Below are 20,575 nucleotides of genomic sequence, written 5' to 3'. Positions count from 1 at the left end.
CCCAGCCCTGCTTCCCATTTTTCCTTCTGTCTGCTTCCCCACCCTCCTAGATCTGGCGATGTATTAGGACTTCCTTCTTTGGCTTCCTCATTTCTGCTTCGTGCTCTCAACCCTACAGCCTTCCTCAACTTTGGCATTCCCTGCAGCTCTGACACACATTCCCCAAGCCCTAACCACGCGGATCTAGGAGAGGAAGATTTAGACACGTTCCCCCAGCACATAGGTTAATTTTGCTTGCTCAAATTATCTGTTGTCTTTTGCTCACTTAATCTACAGATCCACTTTCTAAGGTTTTTTTTTTTTTAATTTTTTTTTTTTCCAGCCAACTCAAAGCCAAAAAATTTAATAGTCATTATGCAAGGGGAGGGGAAGCAAAAGGAGTACAGGTGGTCCACAGAACAGGACACAGGAAACCTCAAGCTATGAGGTCAATTTGTGATTAAATGGAAAACTGAGGTGATCCGACAAACGTGACACTAGTGGATAGATAGCTCGGAGATACTTAGAAGGGCTGCAAGAGGGAGGAACAGATGGTAAGGAAACAAATTAAGGCTGCTGGGGAACCTGAGTCCATGTTAAGCTTAAGTTGACTGTAAAGAAAGCTTTTTTTGTTGCTGTTTTTTGTTGTTTTTTGTTTTTTTTTTTTTTTGATTTTTAAAATTTAAGTTAGACATGGGGGAGGAGGGTCAGACAGGTGAAGACAAGAAATCAGGTAAGCGATAGAAAGCTCTAAGGATACTAGCTCCTGGGCACCCAGGGTGCAGACTGACTTGTGGCAGTTCACACTACTGAAGCCACGATGCTACTTGTCACTTAAGGCAGGAAGCGCACACAGGAAGTGATGGAAGTAGTTAGCCTGCATCCTTATTTACAACACAAAAGTCTCTCCCTCTGGTTCTCAACCATCAGTAGGCACTACTGTGATCTAGTGATGGTTGCAACCCACTCTTTAAAGGCAAAAACGTAGGATTTATAGGGAAAAGCTTCAGTTTTTGTAAATTCATTATCAAACACACATCAGGTTGGTTAAAAAAAAAACAACACAAAACTTGTAATATTTTAGCATGAGAACCACTGCAAGGTACAATGCGGCAACCAACCACTTTGGGTCACAAAAGGCCAATCTACGTATTGTAAAGGCTTACACAGCATTAGGTTCCAAAGTGTTGGTGTAGACGAAATGGCTGAAAAGGAAGTTCAAAACACTTCTCTTTTCAAACAGCAAAGAATAAAAGACATTTTACCTTTCATGCTTACACTTTTACAGGAATACTTAAGAGTAAGGAATGACACACAATTACTCGAAACGATACCAATGGGGTCCAAATAATGCACAAGAAGTCTTTCTCAGAATCTAAGATGCTTAGAAATATATTCTAATTTGTTGCTCTCTTCCTCCTCCAAAAAAAAAAAAAAAAAAAAAAAAAAATCCGAGTACCAGGTAAGGTACCTCTGCACAGTAAACTGTAACTGTATATCATATTAAATCCAAAGATACGTGATTACTGTTTTGCTACGATATGCTATTTTATATACACTGCAGGGAGCATTATATATAGGTTACAGAAATGTCATTTACAGTTGACTGGGGCGATTTCTGTAGTCTCAAAAACCCCTGGGGTTTTCCCTCAATAAGGTCACTCAGATGCAAGGTATGTGCTACAGCTTTCCCATAGGCACACACTGGTGCTGGATGGGAGACAGCTGGATGGGGGAGAGCTAGATGGGGGAGAGCTGAGACCAAAGCAGTTTCCACCTTTGGTTTCTTTTTTAGTCTGAGTTGTCTGATGTTAAAAGTCAGGTGTGTACGTGCCAAGGTAAGTTTCTTCTGACATTGTTATGGATTGGTCTGAAGTCTCTGGTTTAGTAAGGGTCAAGTTCTAAGTGAAGGTTTCCTAACCTTTATACTTATGTTCTCAGCCGGTATGAGTATTCTGGTGTCTAGCGAGGGACAGGCGATCACTGAAAAGCTGCCCACAGACATCACACTTGAAATACTTGTCATCGGCCCTGTCGTTGTCGCTGGTGCTGGTGCTGGCATGTTCAGTGTAGCGGGAGCTTTCCCCATAGACATTTCCAGGCTCAAATATTATCACCCTGGCATGGGTTTTCAGGTGCTCACCATAGGCAGAGTTGGAAGCAAAGGTTTCTCCGCATTCCCTGCAGTCGTAGTATGGCTCTTCAACCTGAATCTCTTGATCTTCGCCTTCTTCTTCTGGGTCTTCGATCCCTGCCCCGTCTGGCTCATCGGCATCTCCCTCTGGCTCTTCAGCTCTTTCCTCTGGGTCTTCGATCCCTGCCCCGTCTGGTTCATCAGCATCTCCATTGGGCTGTTCGGCCTCTCCGTTGGGCTGTTCGGCTTCCCCATCTGGCTCTGCAGCCTCCCCATCTGGTCCCTCGGCCTCTCCATTGGGCTCGGCAGCCTCCACATTGGGCTCGGCAGCCTCCACCTCAGGCTCGGCAGCCTCCACCTCGGGCTCGGCAGCCTCTACGTTTGACCCCTGGATCCGCAGCACTTCTCGTGGAACAAGGACATTGGCTTCCACCTCCTGGGCTCCTTCTTCTTCCTCTTCTTCAAGATGAAGCTTCTGATGCTTGGTGAGAACGGTGTTATGAATAAAGGACTTCCCACAGTCCTTGCATTCATAGAATGGTGAATCTCTTTTGGGGGGCTCAGTAAGAAATGAAGTGTGAACAAAAGAGGCCCCATAATCATAGGGCTCGTCTTTCTCATGAATTCTCATGTGCTCTCTAAGGTCTGACTGATTGAGGAAGGTTTCTCCACATGTTTTACATTCATAGTGTTTCTCTTCGGTTTGACTTCTCTGAAACTCAGTAAGGGCTAAGCCTGGACTCACTGCATCTTCACTTCTCTGGCCCTGTTCCGGTAAATCCTCTCTGGTGTGAATTCTCATATGCTCACCGAGGACAGAGCCATGAATGAAGTCTTGTCCGCACACGTGGCACTGAAGGGATGTTCCTGCAGTGGGATTCTTCTGTGGGGCACGAGGCCTCCGTGGGTTGATGACCAGGGGCTGCACAAAAGGCTCATCATACCTTCTTTGGCCATAAAATTGATCCTGCTCGTGGATTTTCTGATGCTCAAAAAGGAATGAGCTATGAACGAAGGATTCCCCACATGCCGGGCATTCATAGAGCTGCTCTCCGATGTAATCTTTCTGATACTCACTGACAGAATGGGTGTGGATTACAGAATGGGTGTACTCACGACTATCGATGAGATACTCTCTGCCATGAACTTTCTGATGATCCTTAAGGTCTGCGCGATCTGCAAAGCCTAGCCCACAGTCCTTACAGCCATAGATTGCATCTTCAGGCTCGTCCTGCTCGTCCTGCTCATCTGGCTCATTCTGCCGAGGCTCTTCCGGCCGAGGCCCTTCAAGGCCTATGCCCTGAATAACAGTGTCTCCAAAGAGCTTCCGACCATGGAATTCTTCTCGGGCATAGATTTTCTGATGTGCACCAAGGTCTCCGACGGTGGCAAAGCATTCCCCACACTCCCTGCATCTGTTGCGCACTTGCTGTTCAGCGTAACTTGTCTGCGCTTGCTCCTCGTCGTAGCTGATCTGTGTCGGTGGCACCATGTAGCTCGTTTGTGCTGCTTGCTGTGTGTAACTCATGTGCGCTGGCTGTACAGCGTAACTCATGTGCATTCCAGAGTAACTCGCCTGCACTGGGTGTTTGGCGTAACTCGTTTGTGCTGCTTGGTCAGAGTACCTCATCTGTGATGAGTGTCCAGCATAACTTGTCTGTGGTTGCTGCTCAGCGTAACTCGTCTGAGGATCAGTAGAGACTAAGCTGCGAATTACAGAACGTTCGTAGTTTTTACTTCCAGAGGGCTTCTTTCTATCGTGAATCTTCAGATGCTCAGTGAGGTCGTAGCTACGAACAAAAGATTCTCCACACTCTGGACATTCATAGAATTTCTCTCTAGGGCGAAATGTTTGATGGTCACCAAAATGTAGGGAGTGAATTACAGAGGTCTCGTAGTTCCTACGCTCAATGTTTTTCTTCTTCGAACGAGCCTTCTGATGTTCACGGACATTTGAGGTGGGAGTAGATGATTCGCCATCCTTCTTAAGTTCACTGGATCCCTGACTAGTTGGACTTTTCTGAGATTCCATATGGGATACACTTTGTATGACAGAGTCCTTGTAGTTGTTATTCTTACCCCCTTCATTAGGGTTCTCTCTGGCAGGAGTTTTCTGTTGCTTATCATGACGGTCTGAAACAGAAGTGGAGGATTCTCCCTTCTCTTCACATTCAACGACTTCACTTCCATTGCAACTTTTGGGAGGTTTGAAAGCAGCTACACTATGGATAACAGACCTCTCGTATTTCTTTCCTTCGGAGGTATTCTCTCCAGCGTGGGCTTTCTGATGTTCGGTAACACCTGAGCTTTGAATGGGAGACTCTGCAATCACTTTTGGTTTGCTGGGCCCCACTGCACTGTGACTCTTCTCAGCCTTAGCAAAGGCTAAGCTATGAATAACAGACCTCTCGTATGGTTTCCTCTCATAGACGTTTTCTTGAGGAGGAACCTTCTGGTTGTCATCAGGGTTAGAGCTGACGGTGAACGCCTTCTGGTCCTCATCATCTTCAGGTGGTCTGGTTATAGTATGACTCTTCTGGGATTCGGTGAAGGGCACGCTATGAATGACAGACTTCTCGTACCCCCTGCCTTCGAAGAGGTTCTTTCGAGAATGCATTTTCTGATGCTCACTGAGGTCTGAGCTTTGCCTAAAGGCATCCCCACCATCTGTAAAGTCATACAGCTTCTCTTTTGGGTACGTCTTCTGACGCCTTTTAAGGGACTGACCAGGAATAAATGTTTCCTCACACACTTTACCCTTACTTTCAAAGAGGTTTCCTCTAGTATGGATCTTCTGGTGTTCTTTCAGGGATGAGCTGTGATGGAAGGTCTCCCCACACACCTTACATTCATACATTTTCTCTTTACCATACGTTTTCGGAAGATCACTGGGGGGTGGGCTGGGTTTAAAGCCTTCCCCACGCTCATTATCTTTGTCATCTCTACCATGGATTTTCTGGTGGTCAATTAGGGCAGAGCTATGAAGGAAGGTTTCCTTACACACCTTACATTCATAGAATTTATCTTTCCCGTATATTTTCTGGAGCTCACTGAAGGTTGGGCTAGGCATGAATGGCTCCTCATACTCCTCATCATTACATTCTGCAAGATGCTCTCTAGCATGAATTTTCCGATGTTCGGCAAGCGCGGCACTCTTATTAAAGGTTTCCCCACACTCCTTACATTCAAAGCGTTTCCCTCCAGCCTGACTTTTCTGAACCTCACTGACAGCCACACTATGAATAAACGATTCACCATACTCATAGAGATTCTCTCTAGTATGCATGATCTGATGTTCGACAAATTCGGAAATCACACTGAAAGACCTCCCACATTCATCACACACATAGGGCATTGCCCCAAAATCAAGTGGCTGCGACTCAGTGAAGGAGGGGGCGCTAAGGCTGCTCATGCTCATGGCTTTTCTCATTTCACTACATTCAAAAGGTCTCTTCCTTGCATAGCCCTTCTGCTCGTGAGCTGAACCCTTCCCATCTGTGTCAAACTGATAGCGCCTTTTTCTTTCAAGAACTCTCTTTTTGGAAACAAGACTCGAGTTAAAATTAAAGCCTCCCCCAAAGCCATTCCCTTCATAGCCCCTCTCCTGAATCACCGACTCCCTCTTGTTGAACGAAGCTTCCTTCCAATCATTGTCTGGCCTTCTGGGGAACCTCTGGGACCGATCGTTAGATTCCCTTGCCCGTCCTGATTTGGAGTTGCGCGAAACGTCCTTGATGAATTTTTCCATGATCACCCCGTGGGAAGATTCATCTTCACAAATTCCCCGCCGATGGGTTGACTTTTTGGTTTCAGGCATAGATTTTAGACCTGAAAAGAAACCCCAAGCGTAAATACTCCCTAATTCCTGTACCTGTAACACTGGGACTTCTGTGGTGATGGTGTGAATATAAAATGTAACAGGTCTACCAATACGTATGTACGGCTCCCATCTCATTAACTCAAATGGCCACTAGGTACAACCTGCCTCGTGCTTACCTCGACTGGTGCTTGGGTAGGCACTTCTCTTTGACCTCGATGAATGGCCCTGTGTCATGTGGGAGTGGCCGTCGTCTTCTGCAAGCTGAACCCCTGTTCACAAGAATGATATGACAGCTTATGCTCAAGCTGGGCACAAGACTCATCACCGTAAGATGGTGCCTACCTTCCTAGGAACCACTAAACAGGAGGTGGCCCACGCCCAACTCCTGGAGTGTCTTCTATGTGCAGTCCCATGTCCTTATTGTCCACTCCTCAGCCCATTCTAGCCTGAATTTTATTTTTTAATATGAAGTTTGTTGTCAAATTGGTTTCCATACAATACCCAGTGCTCATCCCAACAGGTGCTCTCCGCAATGCCCATCACCCATTTTCCCCTCCCTCCCCCCCCCCATCAACCCTCAGTTTATTCTCAGTTTTTAAGAGTCTCTTATGGTTTGGCTCCCTCCCTAACTTTTTTTCTTCCTTCCCCTCCACCATGGTCTTCTATTAAGTTTCTCAGGATCCACATAAGAGTCAAAACATATGGTATCTTTCTCTGTATGACTTATTACCTGAATTTTAACTAATTCTCCTGATTCCACCTAGAAATCTGCACAGAGACCACTACATGTCCTGAAATTCAGTGCACCTTTTTCAGTCTTCACCTTCCTGTAATGAACACTTAAATCCTGACACACCTCTTTTTCACTGGCTTCCATGATTCTCTTCCTCTTTCTTGACTCTTTTCCTCAGCTGATCCCCTAACACCAGAGCTCCTTGAGGCTCCACTGCCTTGCAAAGCTCTCTCCCCTCAGTGCCAGCCAACTGCCCACTATGCTAGCCAACTTCAAGGGAGGTCCCAACTGGAACTCAGGATCCCATTCTAAGTAGGTATTTAAAAATCCTCACTGCCACCTCTCTAGAAAAAGTACCAACTCTTGTGGCAAGAGCCATCTCCCCATTCTCCATGACCTTGTACAATACACTCAATATACCCAAAGCCAGAATGATTTCTCAAAAACACAGCTCATCATTTATTTCTCTGCTTAAAATATTCCAAAGGCTTCTTATCACCCTTAAAATCCAAACATATTAACATGGAGTCTAATGTCCTACAGCTTTAAGAGTCAGGTGACAAAAAGCTCCAGTAACTGGGTCTCTCTGCTTACCCAGAGAGAGCAGCTTCCTGTAGTTTTCCATGTTGTCCTGAATCGGGTTCTGAGGCTTCCTGTCCTCGGTCAGGTTCACAACGTCCTGGTATGACACGGCATCCTAAAATACCAAACACAGACCTCTCGATGGAGTCCTTCCATGGGTGCCCAAGAGAGAAGAATGCTGGCAATACGGGCGCTACACACACAGATATGTAGAAAGTGCGCACAGCGTCTGGGGTTCTGAGTGATCCAGGGCGAGTTTTACTACGGACCTACTGCGTACCTACCTTGGTGCTAGACTGTGAGGAAGATCCAAAAGACGTATGACACACATTCCTTGCCCTCATGCAGCTTATAATTTGGTTGGAGAGAAAAGACTCATGAAACAATTAGAGAACAATAAACAATAAAGTGGGGTACAGATAATCAGTGCTAAATGGGTTTGGTAGAGGAACTTCAGTGGGGCCTTAAGTGGGAAGACTCTGACACAGAGAAAGGGGGCGGTGGTGTGAGAGCTTCAACAGGCCAAACATGGACTACGCGTGGCATGTGCAGGGACGGAAAACGTGTTTCAGCAGACGTCTGGTCAGGAGGTGGGACTTAAGCCTCCCTCCGCGGTCCCACTGTGTCCTGTGTTCACCTTCACTGCACAACACGGGTACATGCTGTGCTCTTCCAGGTGTGGAGATGTCCCAAATAACCCCGATGGAACCTGAAGCACTGAATGCCTTCATTTTATAGCTGACTTTCCCACCTGCTGAACACGTCTCTAAAAGTCATTTTACAAGTCCCTGAATTACTCGGAAGAGTCTCCTATGCAGGACCTCACAGTACCTTTTCTTATTGATGCCCTAGGACATCAGCAGTCTCAGGGAAGTGTTGTCCCAGGGACCACGGACGGCACTGAGGCCTGGAGATGGACGTAAGGATGGACATAGCACCGTGGGAAGCCCACACGTTTTGGAACCAGGGAAAACTCAAGGACCAAAGGAGGACTGTACCATTTCTGAGCCATGCAACCTTGGGAACAGAAATCTTTCTAAGCCTCAGGTTCTTCATCTGTAAAATGGGAGAGTCAGCATCAACCCACCTTGCGATATTACGGGTGAGGGTTTTCTGCAATGGGACGTGTTGTTCAAACATCAAGAAGAACTACGTAAAAAAAATGTAAATTACTAAACTACTATGTAAAGACATTTTGATATTGAATTTATTACAGCTCCTTGCTGGGAAGTGGCACGGACACAGCCGTGTGAAATGCGGAAACAAGAGGGCACGCGTGACAAGATAAACCAGCACATACGCTGGGATTTAGAGGAAGGCCTCATTGATGCAACTCCCAACATCTAGTGATGAAAAGCAAAGCCACAACCAAAACTGAGCAGAGTTTCAAAACTAGAATTCTTTCTGAGTCTGGGCTGGGAAGGCCTAGAACGGCGCACAAGCTACAGAAGCTCAGGAGGCTCTAAAACTCGGGACAGGCACCCTATAGAGCAAACTGGCATCATTTTTGCTGGTTGCCCAGCCCCTGTCCGGTGGCAAGCTCAAGAGCCAAAGCTCCACTAGGCTCAGGTTTGCGACAGTATGTCTGTCCTGAGTCCCAGCACTGGCGTATTCTGCTACGCCAGCAGGGACACAGGACATCCGTAGTGAGAGGAAGGAAACCAGGGCTCCTGACCTGGGGCGTTAGCAGAGAGAGCAGAGGAGGTCAAGAACTTGGGAGGCTCAGGGAGTCAGAAAGTTCACCGTCCCCAGTGCTGAGAGACCCCATGGGCAAAGGCAAAAGGGAAGGGTTATTTTTCACACTCTTCTTTCCGTCTGCCTGAGTAAAATAAGAGCACACTGAATTTTGTTTTTTTTTTTTTAAATTTTTTTTTTTTCAACGTTTTTTATTTATTTTTGGGACAGAGAGAGACAGAGCATGAACGGGGGAGGGGCAGAGAGAGAGGGAGACACAGGATCGGAAACAGGCTCCAGGCTCCGAGCCATCAGCCCAGAGCCTGACGCGGGGCTCGAACTCACGGACCGCGAGATCGTGACCTGGCTGAAGTCGGACGCTTAACCGACTGCGCCACCCAGGCGCCCCAAGAGCACACTGAATTTTGAACTACGCTGTTCTATGAAAGAAAAACAATGCTTTATTTAAGGTAAAGTTAATCTCCATAAGTGGGCGTCCCTATAGTGGCTCGTCACTTAGTATCTGCAGCCAAAACGGCACCTCAACTTGCAGGAGCGCCCACCGAGTTCCACTCGAATGGGTGACACCCGGAGAGCAAGCAGCTCAGAGAGTTACACGCGGCGCTAAAAGAGGATGAGGACTTCCTGCTCTGGGTGCTTCACGATACCATTCGTCTGCCTGCCGCCAGCCCGGCACGCCGGGTTAGGAGTGACCCGCTGCGGCTAGACTCTCGGCCTACACTGACCAGGAGCCAACCCTCACCGGGGTCGAGGAAAGGCGTTTAAAGAGCAAAGCAAGACAAAAGCCAATTAGCAACCTCCTCTCATCTTTATTTCGTGACTGTTTCGACACCCCCTAAATAACGGCTCGTATCGCTCATCCCTCTACAGACAAGTGGGAATGGAGCAGGGCTTGCAAGCCGTGCATGCACACCGCACCACATTCTCGGAGGTAAGGGCGTATCACAGAGCCTTTTCGTTGTCAAAAATCAAGCTTAAGAGTGGGTCTGTTTAGTATTTTTGTCTAGATTCCTAAAATTTTGGCCAATTTGGTTTCTTCAAATAAGATAACAAAATTAGTAGCAAACTAAGTGTGTCACAAACTTAGTTTCCCTGGCACAAGGGACAAGGACATCTGGGCTGGAGGGACAGTCGCCTCCGACCCTACCCACCTTCCTCCGCATCCCTCCCCCTGTAACTGCTGCTTTGGGGTGCTCTGCTCCCAACATCTGGACACTGCCGATTCCTCCCTCTCATACACACCTGCATTCCTTGCTTACCTCCCAGACAGGGGACCAGTGACAGAGATTTCAGGGTGGGATCCGAAGCCTTCCGTCGGCTGATGCCAACTTCTGAGTGCCACTGCAGGAGTGCACTGGGGACCGACCTGAGCTCTCTGCTCGGCTGCAGGACACAAGACCCTTGTGGCCAGGCCCAACCCCACCTTGTGGCTGACTCAGCAATTTTGCCCTCGGGGTTCCGGCCTGTCTGGTTTTCTGTCCGGTTGCTGTCCCCGGGCCTTCGCCGGAGACCTCCTGACCCTACCTTCACCTGGCCTTCAGAAGTCAAGGGTTACTGCCTTCAAGATGCTTCCTTTCAAGTCCAAATCCAAACCACTGGGACAACTGCTTCGCAGCGCTCAATTTTTCCTTCCCAGAGCTCTGCGGAACGAGCATCACACGGTATCCCACGAAGGCTTATCTGTGGGACTGCTGAATTCCACTCTGTCGTTAAGGCTTGAAGTTTCCAGGGCGTGTGGGGACCCAGACAACCTCAGACACCATGGCACTCCCTGACCGGGGCGAGGTCCTTAGTGCTAAAAGGAGATGCAGGCTCCTCGCACTCGGCTCCCCTTCCTCTCAAAGCCCTTTCCACGCTGCGGCTCCCCTTCAGAATGCTGGGTCACGAGTGACCCTACTCCATACGGGTCAGCCCAGATCCCAAGGCCTTTTCCCCTCCACTGATCTCCCCAGCACACCGCCTCCTAAAACTACTGCCAGAACTGCCAACACGCAGGCGGTGCCGACCGCATGCCAGGCATCACATTAAGCCCTTCTTGGATACACATGAATCACACTCACTCCTCGCAGCAGCCCGCTGACCCAATCACTGCATCCGTTCTTCAAATGAGGAAACTGAGGCTCAGCTCAGTCAAGCAAATGGTCCAAGGCTGCACACCTAGCAGGTGGCAGAGCTGGGCCTCACACCCAGCCCTCGCTGGCTCCAGAGCCTTCGCTCTCTCTTGCCTGTGTGCTGTGTGGATGTACAGCCTCCCTGGTTCCCTGCAGTGGGCCAGAAAGACCCCTGCAATGGTTCTGCTTCCCTGGCTCCATAGGGAACCACTGACATGACCGACGTACCACATGCCACAGGTGTGGGACGGCAAAGTGCTCCTCTGACAATGTGGGTCAATCAGAAAGTAGGCAGGAGTCACCCCAGCCACTTGCCACCTCTGCGGACGGGCCTGGGCTCCATGCAGGGCAGAAGTGCCCCTCTGCGCACCCAGGTGGGATTCTAAGGGTGGATGAGCATACCCTCCTGGGAAAGAAAGGCCTCTCTGCCATGAAATGAAGATGGCCTTTCCAGAAAGAGAGGAGACCTAAGCATACCTGGGATCTTGACTCATAATCCATCACAGAATCCCTACGTTTGCGTTCTCTTTCTGTCGCAAAAGTTGTTTTCTCCATCAGAGGAAGGGAAAGGTCCCGTTGAGGAAGTCCTGGGAAGAGACAAGGCGTCACAGAGGGACAGGGTGTGGTGTGGCCCTGCACGCCCACCAGGGAAGTCCGAGCATGGGACATACTGCCTCTGGGGTTCCTGGGGTACGGCCAGCGGTCCCGAGACCCCAGGTCTCTGCTCCTGCCTCTCCGCTCCCGGTCCCGGTCCCAGTCCAGATCCCAGTCCCGGTCTCGCTCCCGGTCCCACTCCTGGTCCCAGTCCCGGTCCCGGTCACCTGAGAAAGCCAGACATGGAGGAGTTAACACGGTTCTGGGCCACGCAGGATGGGGGCCCTAATCCCCCTCCTCCCTTGAGGAGATGGATCCCACACTGAGGTCTCCAGACTCCCATGCACGACCTGGGCTCTTTTGATTACCCTGGACCCAGAACACCACTTCTGGAGGCTTTGCCCAAGTGCCACGGACGGCAAAGCAAGCGCCACAGCGTGGTTTAGAGGCCGGCCCCTGCAGACACTTCTGTTGTTTGCTGGCTGCCACACCATCAGCCCCACACTCTGGACCATGACTTCAGACCCGCCCGCCAGTCTCAATGTGCACATGACCCTGCTCCAAAGAGACAAAACACATGCCCTCCCAAAAGCAAGCTTCCTTTTTACAAGTTCTTGAAGGACCTTAAAACAGGTTTTAGAGGCAAAGTAGTGATGAACTCTGCCCCTCCTGGGCCAATTTCAAACAGCTTCAAATACTTTCTCATTATTTAAAAAAAAAATTGTATTTCACACCAGACACTGGTGTCTGCTTGGATATAAAAATGTCTCATTCCATCATCAACTGCCCTTCCCCTCAGATCTGCACCGCTGTCTCCACTGATGGTGCCAGGCCCACCATGCACTTCTGGGCAATGGGCGGAGCTGGTAGCCGGGGAAGCTGGGCCCAAGTCTGCCCCAATGGCGTGACTTGACACAGTTACTCACTGCAGAATGATGACGCAGAACGTGGCGGTGGGGACTCTGCTCCCTTCCGGCTCATGCTGTCTTCGCTGCGCAGGTCACTGTTGTTGTCATCTGAGAGGACACCAGACACTGACTTAATGCTCTATCACCTCTCGCCTGTGTTCTCAAAACAGCTCCCCCGAGTGGAGTCTGCCCTTGCCCCAACCGTGCAACCCCCTGCCTCCCCGGGAAGCTGGAGCGATCTGATCCCCACATTCCTCAGCTTCCTACCACGCCTGGGCAGGCTACGTGGCTGCGACCGCCCTCACCTCCTCTCCACATAGCAGCCACGCACAGCTCTCTGGGGTAACACACCCTTCGTGTCATGAAAAGGAGCCCAGGCCAGGGTTGTGAGGTGCACAGAGGCTTGTCAGTTCCTCACAGAGGCCCTCACTGAGGTGTGCCTTTCCTACCCACACCACCTTAAGGCGGCGGTTCTTAACTGGGGCACTCTACTCCCCGGGGACAGGTGGTAACATCACATCTGGCTGTCACAGCTGGGGAGGGGGTGCAACCGGCATCCTGTGGGTAGTAGAGAGGGGCTAGGGGTGTGTCACTGCATATCCTATGACAGGCTGGCACCCCACGAAGACAGTGACCTGGCCTCGACTACCAGTGGTGCTGCGGCTGTGAACCCCAGAGAGATCAGGGCTCCCCGACAGCCTCCACCGTGCCTCACCTCCTGGTTCATACATCTCCTTGTAATTTTCCAGCAGAGTGACTAGCTTCTCACAGTTCTCGGGCTTTTTTGCCCGCACCCAAGGCTTGATCTTTTCTGGAAGGATGGTCAGGTACTGCTCAAGGACCAAGAGCTCGATAATCTCCTCCTTGGTGCGAGTCTCTGGCTGCAGCCAATCGAGGCAGAGGTTTCGGAGTTTAAACAGTGTCTTCCGAGGCCCAACAAATTCCACGTAGAGGAAATTCCGAAACCTCTGATGAAAGAATTCAGGGTCAGTTGCACCTTCTCTTACAGTGGCATCCGGCTCCTTAGTCAAGTCACTGTCTAGCTCATGCACATCTGGAGCCCAAGACTTCTTCGGTTTGGAGGCAGACAAGTACTTTGGAGGCAGCATTTTTCTAAGTGAGATTTTCACTGGAGGAACCAAACATGAGTCAACAGGAAAGACGCGGCAGGCTGTGACAGTCAGCACTCAGGGACCTGTAGATCGTAAGGAGATACACACATGTCCCAGAAGTTGAGGATCAGGCAGCAGTGTGGGGCTGCCCTAAACGGGCATCAACAACGCTTTGTGAACAAACCACGGGGGCAGAGATGCACACACTCGCAATACACAGATGCATGCGCAGCACACAAACACAGCCTCCCACAGGGGTAACAAGCATGACCTCTGGGCACCATCAAACCTGTTTGAGAGTCACCTCTGCTACTAACGGGTGTCATGACTGTGGGCAACTACTCAACGTCCTGGAGTCTGTCCCCTTATCTACACCAAGGAACAACAGCCCTCAACCCTTTTAAAACTGTGAGATTAAATAAGCTAATATACCTAAAAGGCCTACCAACCCAATGCCCACAATGCTCAAGGTGCCAGGCATTACTAAAAGTGGAGGTTGATTTTTGTTCTCAGCAAAAATGGAAAAGGGGATACAGGGAATGAGGGCCAAACCTACCATTTCTGGTGATTTCTGAACATCTCTATCACTGTGGAAAGTTCTACTGGCCAGAGTGGCAGAGTCTGCAGGTCTGCTTAGGACCCCTTCCCTCGGCACCGCACACCCTTCTGACAAGTGCCTGTCCTGAACCCCAGCCTCGGGCTCTGCTAACACCACCTCCTCCGATAGGTCTCCTGAGCTGCACTGTCCATCTCTCAGGTGTTGCAAGCACTCCTCACATGTATTTTTAAATGCTGCAGTTAACTTGCCCCTCTCTGCAGCCTAAACTATAAACTCTACTTGAGGGATTAGAGACTCACTTTTCCAGACTTGTATCCTCTAGTGTCTGCCTGGCACAAAGTCAGGTACCAACAATGGTAGAACAGATTGAAATTAACAGACATAAACCCATTTAAAAACTGGTTTTAGGGGCATCTGGATGGCTCAGTTGGTTAAGCATCCAGCTCTTAGTGTCGGCTCAGGTCATGATCTCACAGTTTCGTGAGTTTGAGCCCCGCATGGTGCTCTGTGCTGACAGCATTGAGCCTTCTTGGAATTTTTTCTCTCTCTCCCTCTCTCTCTCTGCCCCTCCCCTGCTCATGCTGTCTCTTTCTCAAAATAAATAAACTTTAAAAATAAATAAATAAATAAATAAATAAATAAATAAAATAAGTTTTAGATGTAGGCACGCATTATCACATGGCTGAAGAAGCACAGCTAAGTTTCTGGGGAGAGAGAACATCCTGGATTAACCTCTATGCCCCTGCTTCCAAAGAACATTCTGGTGTGTCACCCACCCTCACCTGCCCACTTTTCTATCAACCCCTCTAGGAAAGAACCAGCTTTGATAATCCTCTGTATTGCTGCATTTATTTCCCTAGTTGTCTTTTTATTATCTGCCCCTTCTTTTTACAAAAACCTCTTAGACTGAGTTTAAAAGCTGATTTTCATCTTTTTTCTAACATAACCAATTAAGGCTATACATTTCCCGTTACCTAAACCATCTCCCTCTGTGGACAGCCACAAATGGTACAAGAAGGTAGGCAATATGGGAAAGAAATTTAGGTTTGGGTGGGTGAATTAATTCACCTGACAGTTTTGTACTTCTGGCTTTACTTCCAAGGAAGAACAAAACAATATGCAGCAAAAATTCTATGCTTTTGTTTTAAATGGAAAACCAGTAAGTTTAAAATTAAAGTTCTTTCTTTAATGTTTAAAGAGAAAATAAGGTGTTTCATTTATCATTTGGGAATAAATGTAGCAAACTCTGCCATGCCCTTTTCCCCCCTGCAGTGATGGGCTTCGGTTCTGCTCATGCACAAACACCACCCCCACCCATGCTCTCTCCCACCGCTGTCCTCTGAAGCACCAGCACACGCGCGCGCGCGCACACACACACACACACACATACACATGTCCATCAGGAAGACCCTCAGCAATCAAGCACTGCCTCCCTGTCTGCCCTGCCCTCCTTGAGGACAGGTGACAACAGAGGGGAGGGCATGAGATGGCACCCTGCCAGGCAGAAGACTTCCAAAGCCAGGGAAGGAAAAGGACAAGTATCCAGGCTCTGACGACTAGAGTGATGCTTGGCTAAGAGGGACAGAGAGACTGCCCCTGACAAGGCAGAGCTCTCAAACCCAGCAGGCCTGAATGGCAAAGATGAAAGGGCAGGAAGCCCAAGACTGCTCTTTGGCATTCATATCCCAGAGGAAACTCCAGTCCCCTAGAAGACGCTAGTGCAACTTCTCAGAGGTGACAAGATACCTTCAGGTATGTAAATCACCTGTTTGGGAAGAGGATCCTTTCCAGAACTTCAGAACAAGCAGCTCTCCACGGGAACAGAGTCAAAATACCAGGGACCTGCAGACATTTTAAAGACAAAAATATATGGACAAATAAACATGGAAGAAATGTAAAAAGAGTGTCAGAGAATTAATTCTCCAAATGGCTGTGAATTCAGATAGCATTAGAGGTGAGGACTTATATATCGCCTTCAAGAAAAGGCCAATTCCCAGGTCATAAACCAACCAAAGAGAAATAGAAAGCCTTCCCATTGTCTTTATGAAATCAGAATAATTTAAAAAGCCAGTACAAAACTAGCATTAACAAACCACAGATCAAATTCAGTTATAAAAGCAGACAAAAATCTCTGGCACTATCCCTGTTGAACACTATTCTTCAGAGTTCCAGCCAATTACAATGAGGCAAGAAAAATGTGAGGCATAAAGAAAGATCTAAAACTATCATTCTCTTTTATGTAAGAGCATTCACTCAGATTTTGTGAATCAATGAAGCAGACCTGACAATAATTTAATAAGAAAATCACTTACAACATGCTCCCTAAATATGTATCAGCAATTAAAAATTTTAAGTAGTGGGAAGAGAACTGCCATTATAAAGACAGAAAAGATTTAATGAAAGACAACACCATCCACATGAATAAGATTACAAATTATAATAATAAAAGGCAGTAAATGGAGAGACATAGGATAATCATGGGAGATGTATGGATCTGGCATATTAAAGCTCTAAAACCTCCCCCAAGTTAATCTATATAATTTAATGGAACTTCAAAGAATATTAATGTTGGGGAACTTGGCGATGGTTCCAAAGTTGACCTGGAAGAGTTCCATTTGGTCAATATTTTGAAAATTCACATATCAAAAGACCAACAATCCATACACAAAATTTAAGAAATATTTTCACGTAATCTCATGGTAAGAAAGTTCTTTTATAATATGCCTGAAGGAGAAAGATTGCATAGAAATAACAATGATGGTTGTTTACACCATCAAAACCTAAGAAATAAAACAACAAAAAGACCCACTTGTAACTTATGACAAGAAAGTGGATTCTCTTAGGAATTGTGGTCTAAGTTGACCACACGTAGTCAAGTATCTGGCAGTGGCATGAAACGTGGCATTTACAAACTAGTAAGGAAGGCACACATTACTTCAGTAAATGGTGGTAGGAAAACTAGCCAATCTTTCACTTGGGGGGAGAAGGTCATACCATACATAAAAATGCTAAAACTAAAATCAAAATAAAATAAATAAAAGATTACTTTTTAGAATTATGGAGCAGGAAAGGGCTCTTCTAACTAGATGATAAAATTGAGAGCTATTAAGGACAACTTTGACTTCATATATGTACTTGTTTACTATGGTAATTTTTCCTCCCAGTACACATATATTTGAAGCATAAACCACCAGCAGGTGAAAACTACATACAGTAACTGTAGGATGAAAAGGTTTGGCAGAGAATCAATAATTTTTCTAAGAAAATACAGGCAGGCAAACCTGACTCAGAAAGCAGAGGAAAATCTAGGGAAGAAATTTAAAAAGATGAAATAATTTAAGGAGCAACTTCCATAAAAGTTCCATGAGCAATGAGTTCACCATGTTATAAAAACCCTTCCAGAGCACAGAAAAGAGATGGAGGACATCTTACTCATTAATAATACGACCGTTTGAACGCCCTTAAGAATTCGATCACAAGGTACACGCCAACTTCTACACCAAAAATTCACTCATTTCTTTTCTCAAGAAATTCAGGACTAGAGTAAACAAATTTGATGTTCTTTAAATGTGCTCAAGATTTTCTAACAAGGGCAACAGAACAGCCTGTGGTCAGCAAGAACATTATACACATATATGTATATGTATATGTATATATATATACACATATATATATATATATATATGTGTGTGTATATATATATATATATATATTTTTTTTTTTTTTTAATTTAACAGGAAAAACTTAAAAAAAAGAATCAGGCCCTAACAACTCCTTCCCACAACTGCAGAGGAAGTTCATTTCAGATCTGAGAGTAAAAAAGGACTTTGAGAACAGAGTAATTGTAAAAATGGACAATGTAAGTATCTGTATGAAAAAGAAATGGGCGTACTCACATAATGGTTATGGCAATGGAGATTTTATGGAGGGCAATTTGGATAACTTCTTGAAATTTTAAATGTACACACCCTGTCCTATAAATTCTATTTCCATGAATTTATTCCAGAAATACGTAATCACATATGTCCAAGAATATAGTCACTGAATAGTGCTGACAATGCACAAAATATAGTACATATTCATATAATGATTATGAAACCTTTTAAAATAATGAGCCAATTGTAAATAAATGGATATAAGATGACCTCTAACGTAGTTAAGTGCAAAATGGGACACGAAAATGTGTACAGCATTCTAAGAAACTATAAAAACAGACGTATTTACTTAGACAATTTCTGTAAGAATATATATGAGACTAGTAATAGTGATTAATAGTGATCACCCCTGGGGAAGGGAACTGGGGGCCAGGGAAAGAAGGGAAGGAAACTTACTTTTTCACTGTATAGTCTCCTTTTGTTTATTGTTTTTGTTTTAACTTTGAATTTATTTTTTTGACTAGGTAATACATGCTCATGGTAAAAAATAAATAAATAAAAACAAAAAACAAAAGCACTAGTAGAGGCCTTAGAGACTGTGCTGCCCACTGAGTGGGTTCACGCAACCCTGACACCTTAACACTGAGGGGGTATCCTCCCTTCCCTGCCTATCCCACCCTGCTGGAGTCCAAGGTCATATCCTAAACCAGATGGCAGGCAATTTAGAAACCCCCAAAGAATCAAGTCTGGAACTTGTGAAACCAAGAATCACATAAGGAAATTGCAGCTATAAGTTGAATATACTCCCCAGATCTCCAGCAATTATTAATACATAATTGTAAGGTCATCCCCTAAGCTAGGGATTCTGAAATCTAACTGATAGACCTTTCTGCCCATGTGCACAGAGGTACAGATCTCAAGTGTGTTCAGAGAGGCACTGTGTGCAACAGCAAAGAACAGGGACAGGGAGGAGAAGGCCCAAGCATAATTCCAATGCCAGAGCCCACCAAAAGACCACTCACTCACTACTCAGCAGATGGGAAAATAAAAATGGGTACAAATTTTCTGTGCTATAAGATGCAACCAAAATAAAAAACAAACCAGAAGAAGAGGGGGAAAATATTCTGCAACATAGACAACAGTTAATATCTCAAATGTGAGAAGCTCTTAGAAAGCAGTAAGAGAAATGTCTACCCGTGAAAATAAAAAATACAGTTCATAAAATTAGTGATAAGTTCCAACAGTCACATCGGAATCAAAGAAATGTGAAATATTACAGTGAACACCTTTTTGGCCTATCAAATGGGCAGATATTTCAAAAATAATCAAAAAGAAAAACTGATGTTGGTGAGAAGCTGGCTGGTGCAGGCATGAACCATAATTCTGGATGCCATTTCAGCCTATGTTTTAAAAACATTAAAAATGCCCATTCCTTTTGAACCAGCAAGGTTCCACTTAAGGACAATCAAGTAAGTAAAATATTAGTAAGAAAAAAAAAAGCTAAAAAGTCAGGTGCCCACTACAATAAAGTCCTTATATATACACCTAATTTCCAGTTTATAAAAGGTAACACATGCAGCACTAAAGAGCTGCTGCAGTAAATGATGGCAGGTGACGCCATTTTACACATGGAGCCATGGGAAGGGACAAGCACATGTCAGAAAAGTGTTATGTTGCTAACGTGTTCTTGTATAACTACGGTCCTAACACGGGGCACAGATCCTGTCTCAAGAGTCAAACTCCGGAAAAGGAGACACTGATCGACATACTCCTACAGCGGTACCTGACAGCAGGTGAGTCTTGTGAGATGAGGTTAGGTGCCATCCTGGCCAAGTGACCCAACCTTTACCCCTTACTCACTCTGTTTACAGACCAAAGGGCAACTCAGAGTGGGGCCAGATGTGCTGTGCTAGTACTTGCCAGGGTCCCATACTCACCTTACCCTCAGGAAGACCCAGATCTCAGGTGAACTCGTCCTGTGACAGCGCCTCTGGCCAATCAAAAGCATAACTGCTCTACCCACTTCGCCCCCACTTCCCCAGTCCAGCTTCTGCCTCCATGGCAACAGCCACGCCTACCGCTGAAGAAAACAGAAGATACAGGTTTGGAGGTAGCTGAGACGAAAGCATCACAAAGGAGCTGAGTAAATGTTTGTCTGATACGATCACATGAAACGTTGGGGCTGAGCGGGTAGCCTGTCCAAGGACAGACCAGAAAGGCCAACAGTAACAATTTACCCATCTGATCAGAGATGTGCCTGAAGATGCGTGAACCTAGTAGAACTGAGAGTGCCTGCACTTAAACCCAAAGTCTCTGAGGGCAAAGCCTCTGTTGCCTTTTTCCACCATTGTATTTTTATCTCACAGGACTGGCACATAGGTGTTCAATAAACAGTTTTTTGCACTTAGATGCAAAAATGTTTAATAAAATCCAATCTAGAAAAGTCTAGCCCATTCCAGTAATACAAAGGAAG

At 46.4% G+C, this 20,575-nt stretch overlaps 1 protein-coding gene across 2 annotated transcripts; it reads right to left on the bottom strand.

Moving 5' to 3' along the window:
• Positions 1–264: 264 nt before the first annotated feature.
• Positions 265–20,519, bottom strand: LOC125917397 (paternally-expressed gene 3 protein-like). 2 transcript variants are annotated; one of them, XM_049623608.1, is made up of 9 exons: positions 20,040–20,519; positions 15,993–16,069; positions 13,272–13,751; positions 12,575–12,664; positions 11,726–11,875; positions 11,532–11,641; positions 7,261–7,363; positions 6,110–6,202; positions 265–5,941 (listed from the first exon to the last, which is right to left on the bottom strand). In XM_049623608.1, the coding sequence occupies exons 3-9, from the start codon at positions 13,663–13,665 to the stop codon at positions 1,917–1,919; spliced, it is 4,965 nt and encodes a 1,654-aa protein (XP_049479565.1). In that variant the 5' UTR covers positions 13,666–13,751; positions 15,993–16,069; positions 20,040–20,519; the 3' UTR covers positions 265–1,916. The 2 variants fall into 2 exon arrangements, with proteins under 2 accessions (XP_049479565.1, XP_049479563.1); XM_049623606.1 differs by lacking the exon at positions 20,040–20,519 and having other exon boundaries at positions 15,993–17,896.
• Between the last annotated feature and the right edge of the window lie 56 nt (positions 20,520–20,575).

The sequence above is a fragment of the Panthera uncia genome, unplaced genomic scaffold (assembly GCF_023721935.1).
Source record: "Panthera uncia isolate 11264 unplaced genomic scaffold, Puncia_PCG_1.0 HiC_scaffold_1792, whole genome shotgun sequence".
NCBI lineage: Eukaryota > Metazoa > Chordata > Mammalia > Carnivora > Felidae > Panthera > Panthera uncia.
This window is presented reverse-complemented; position numbering and strand designations above follow the sequence as displayed.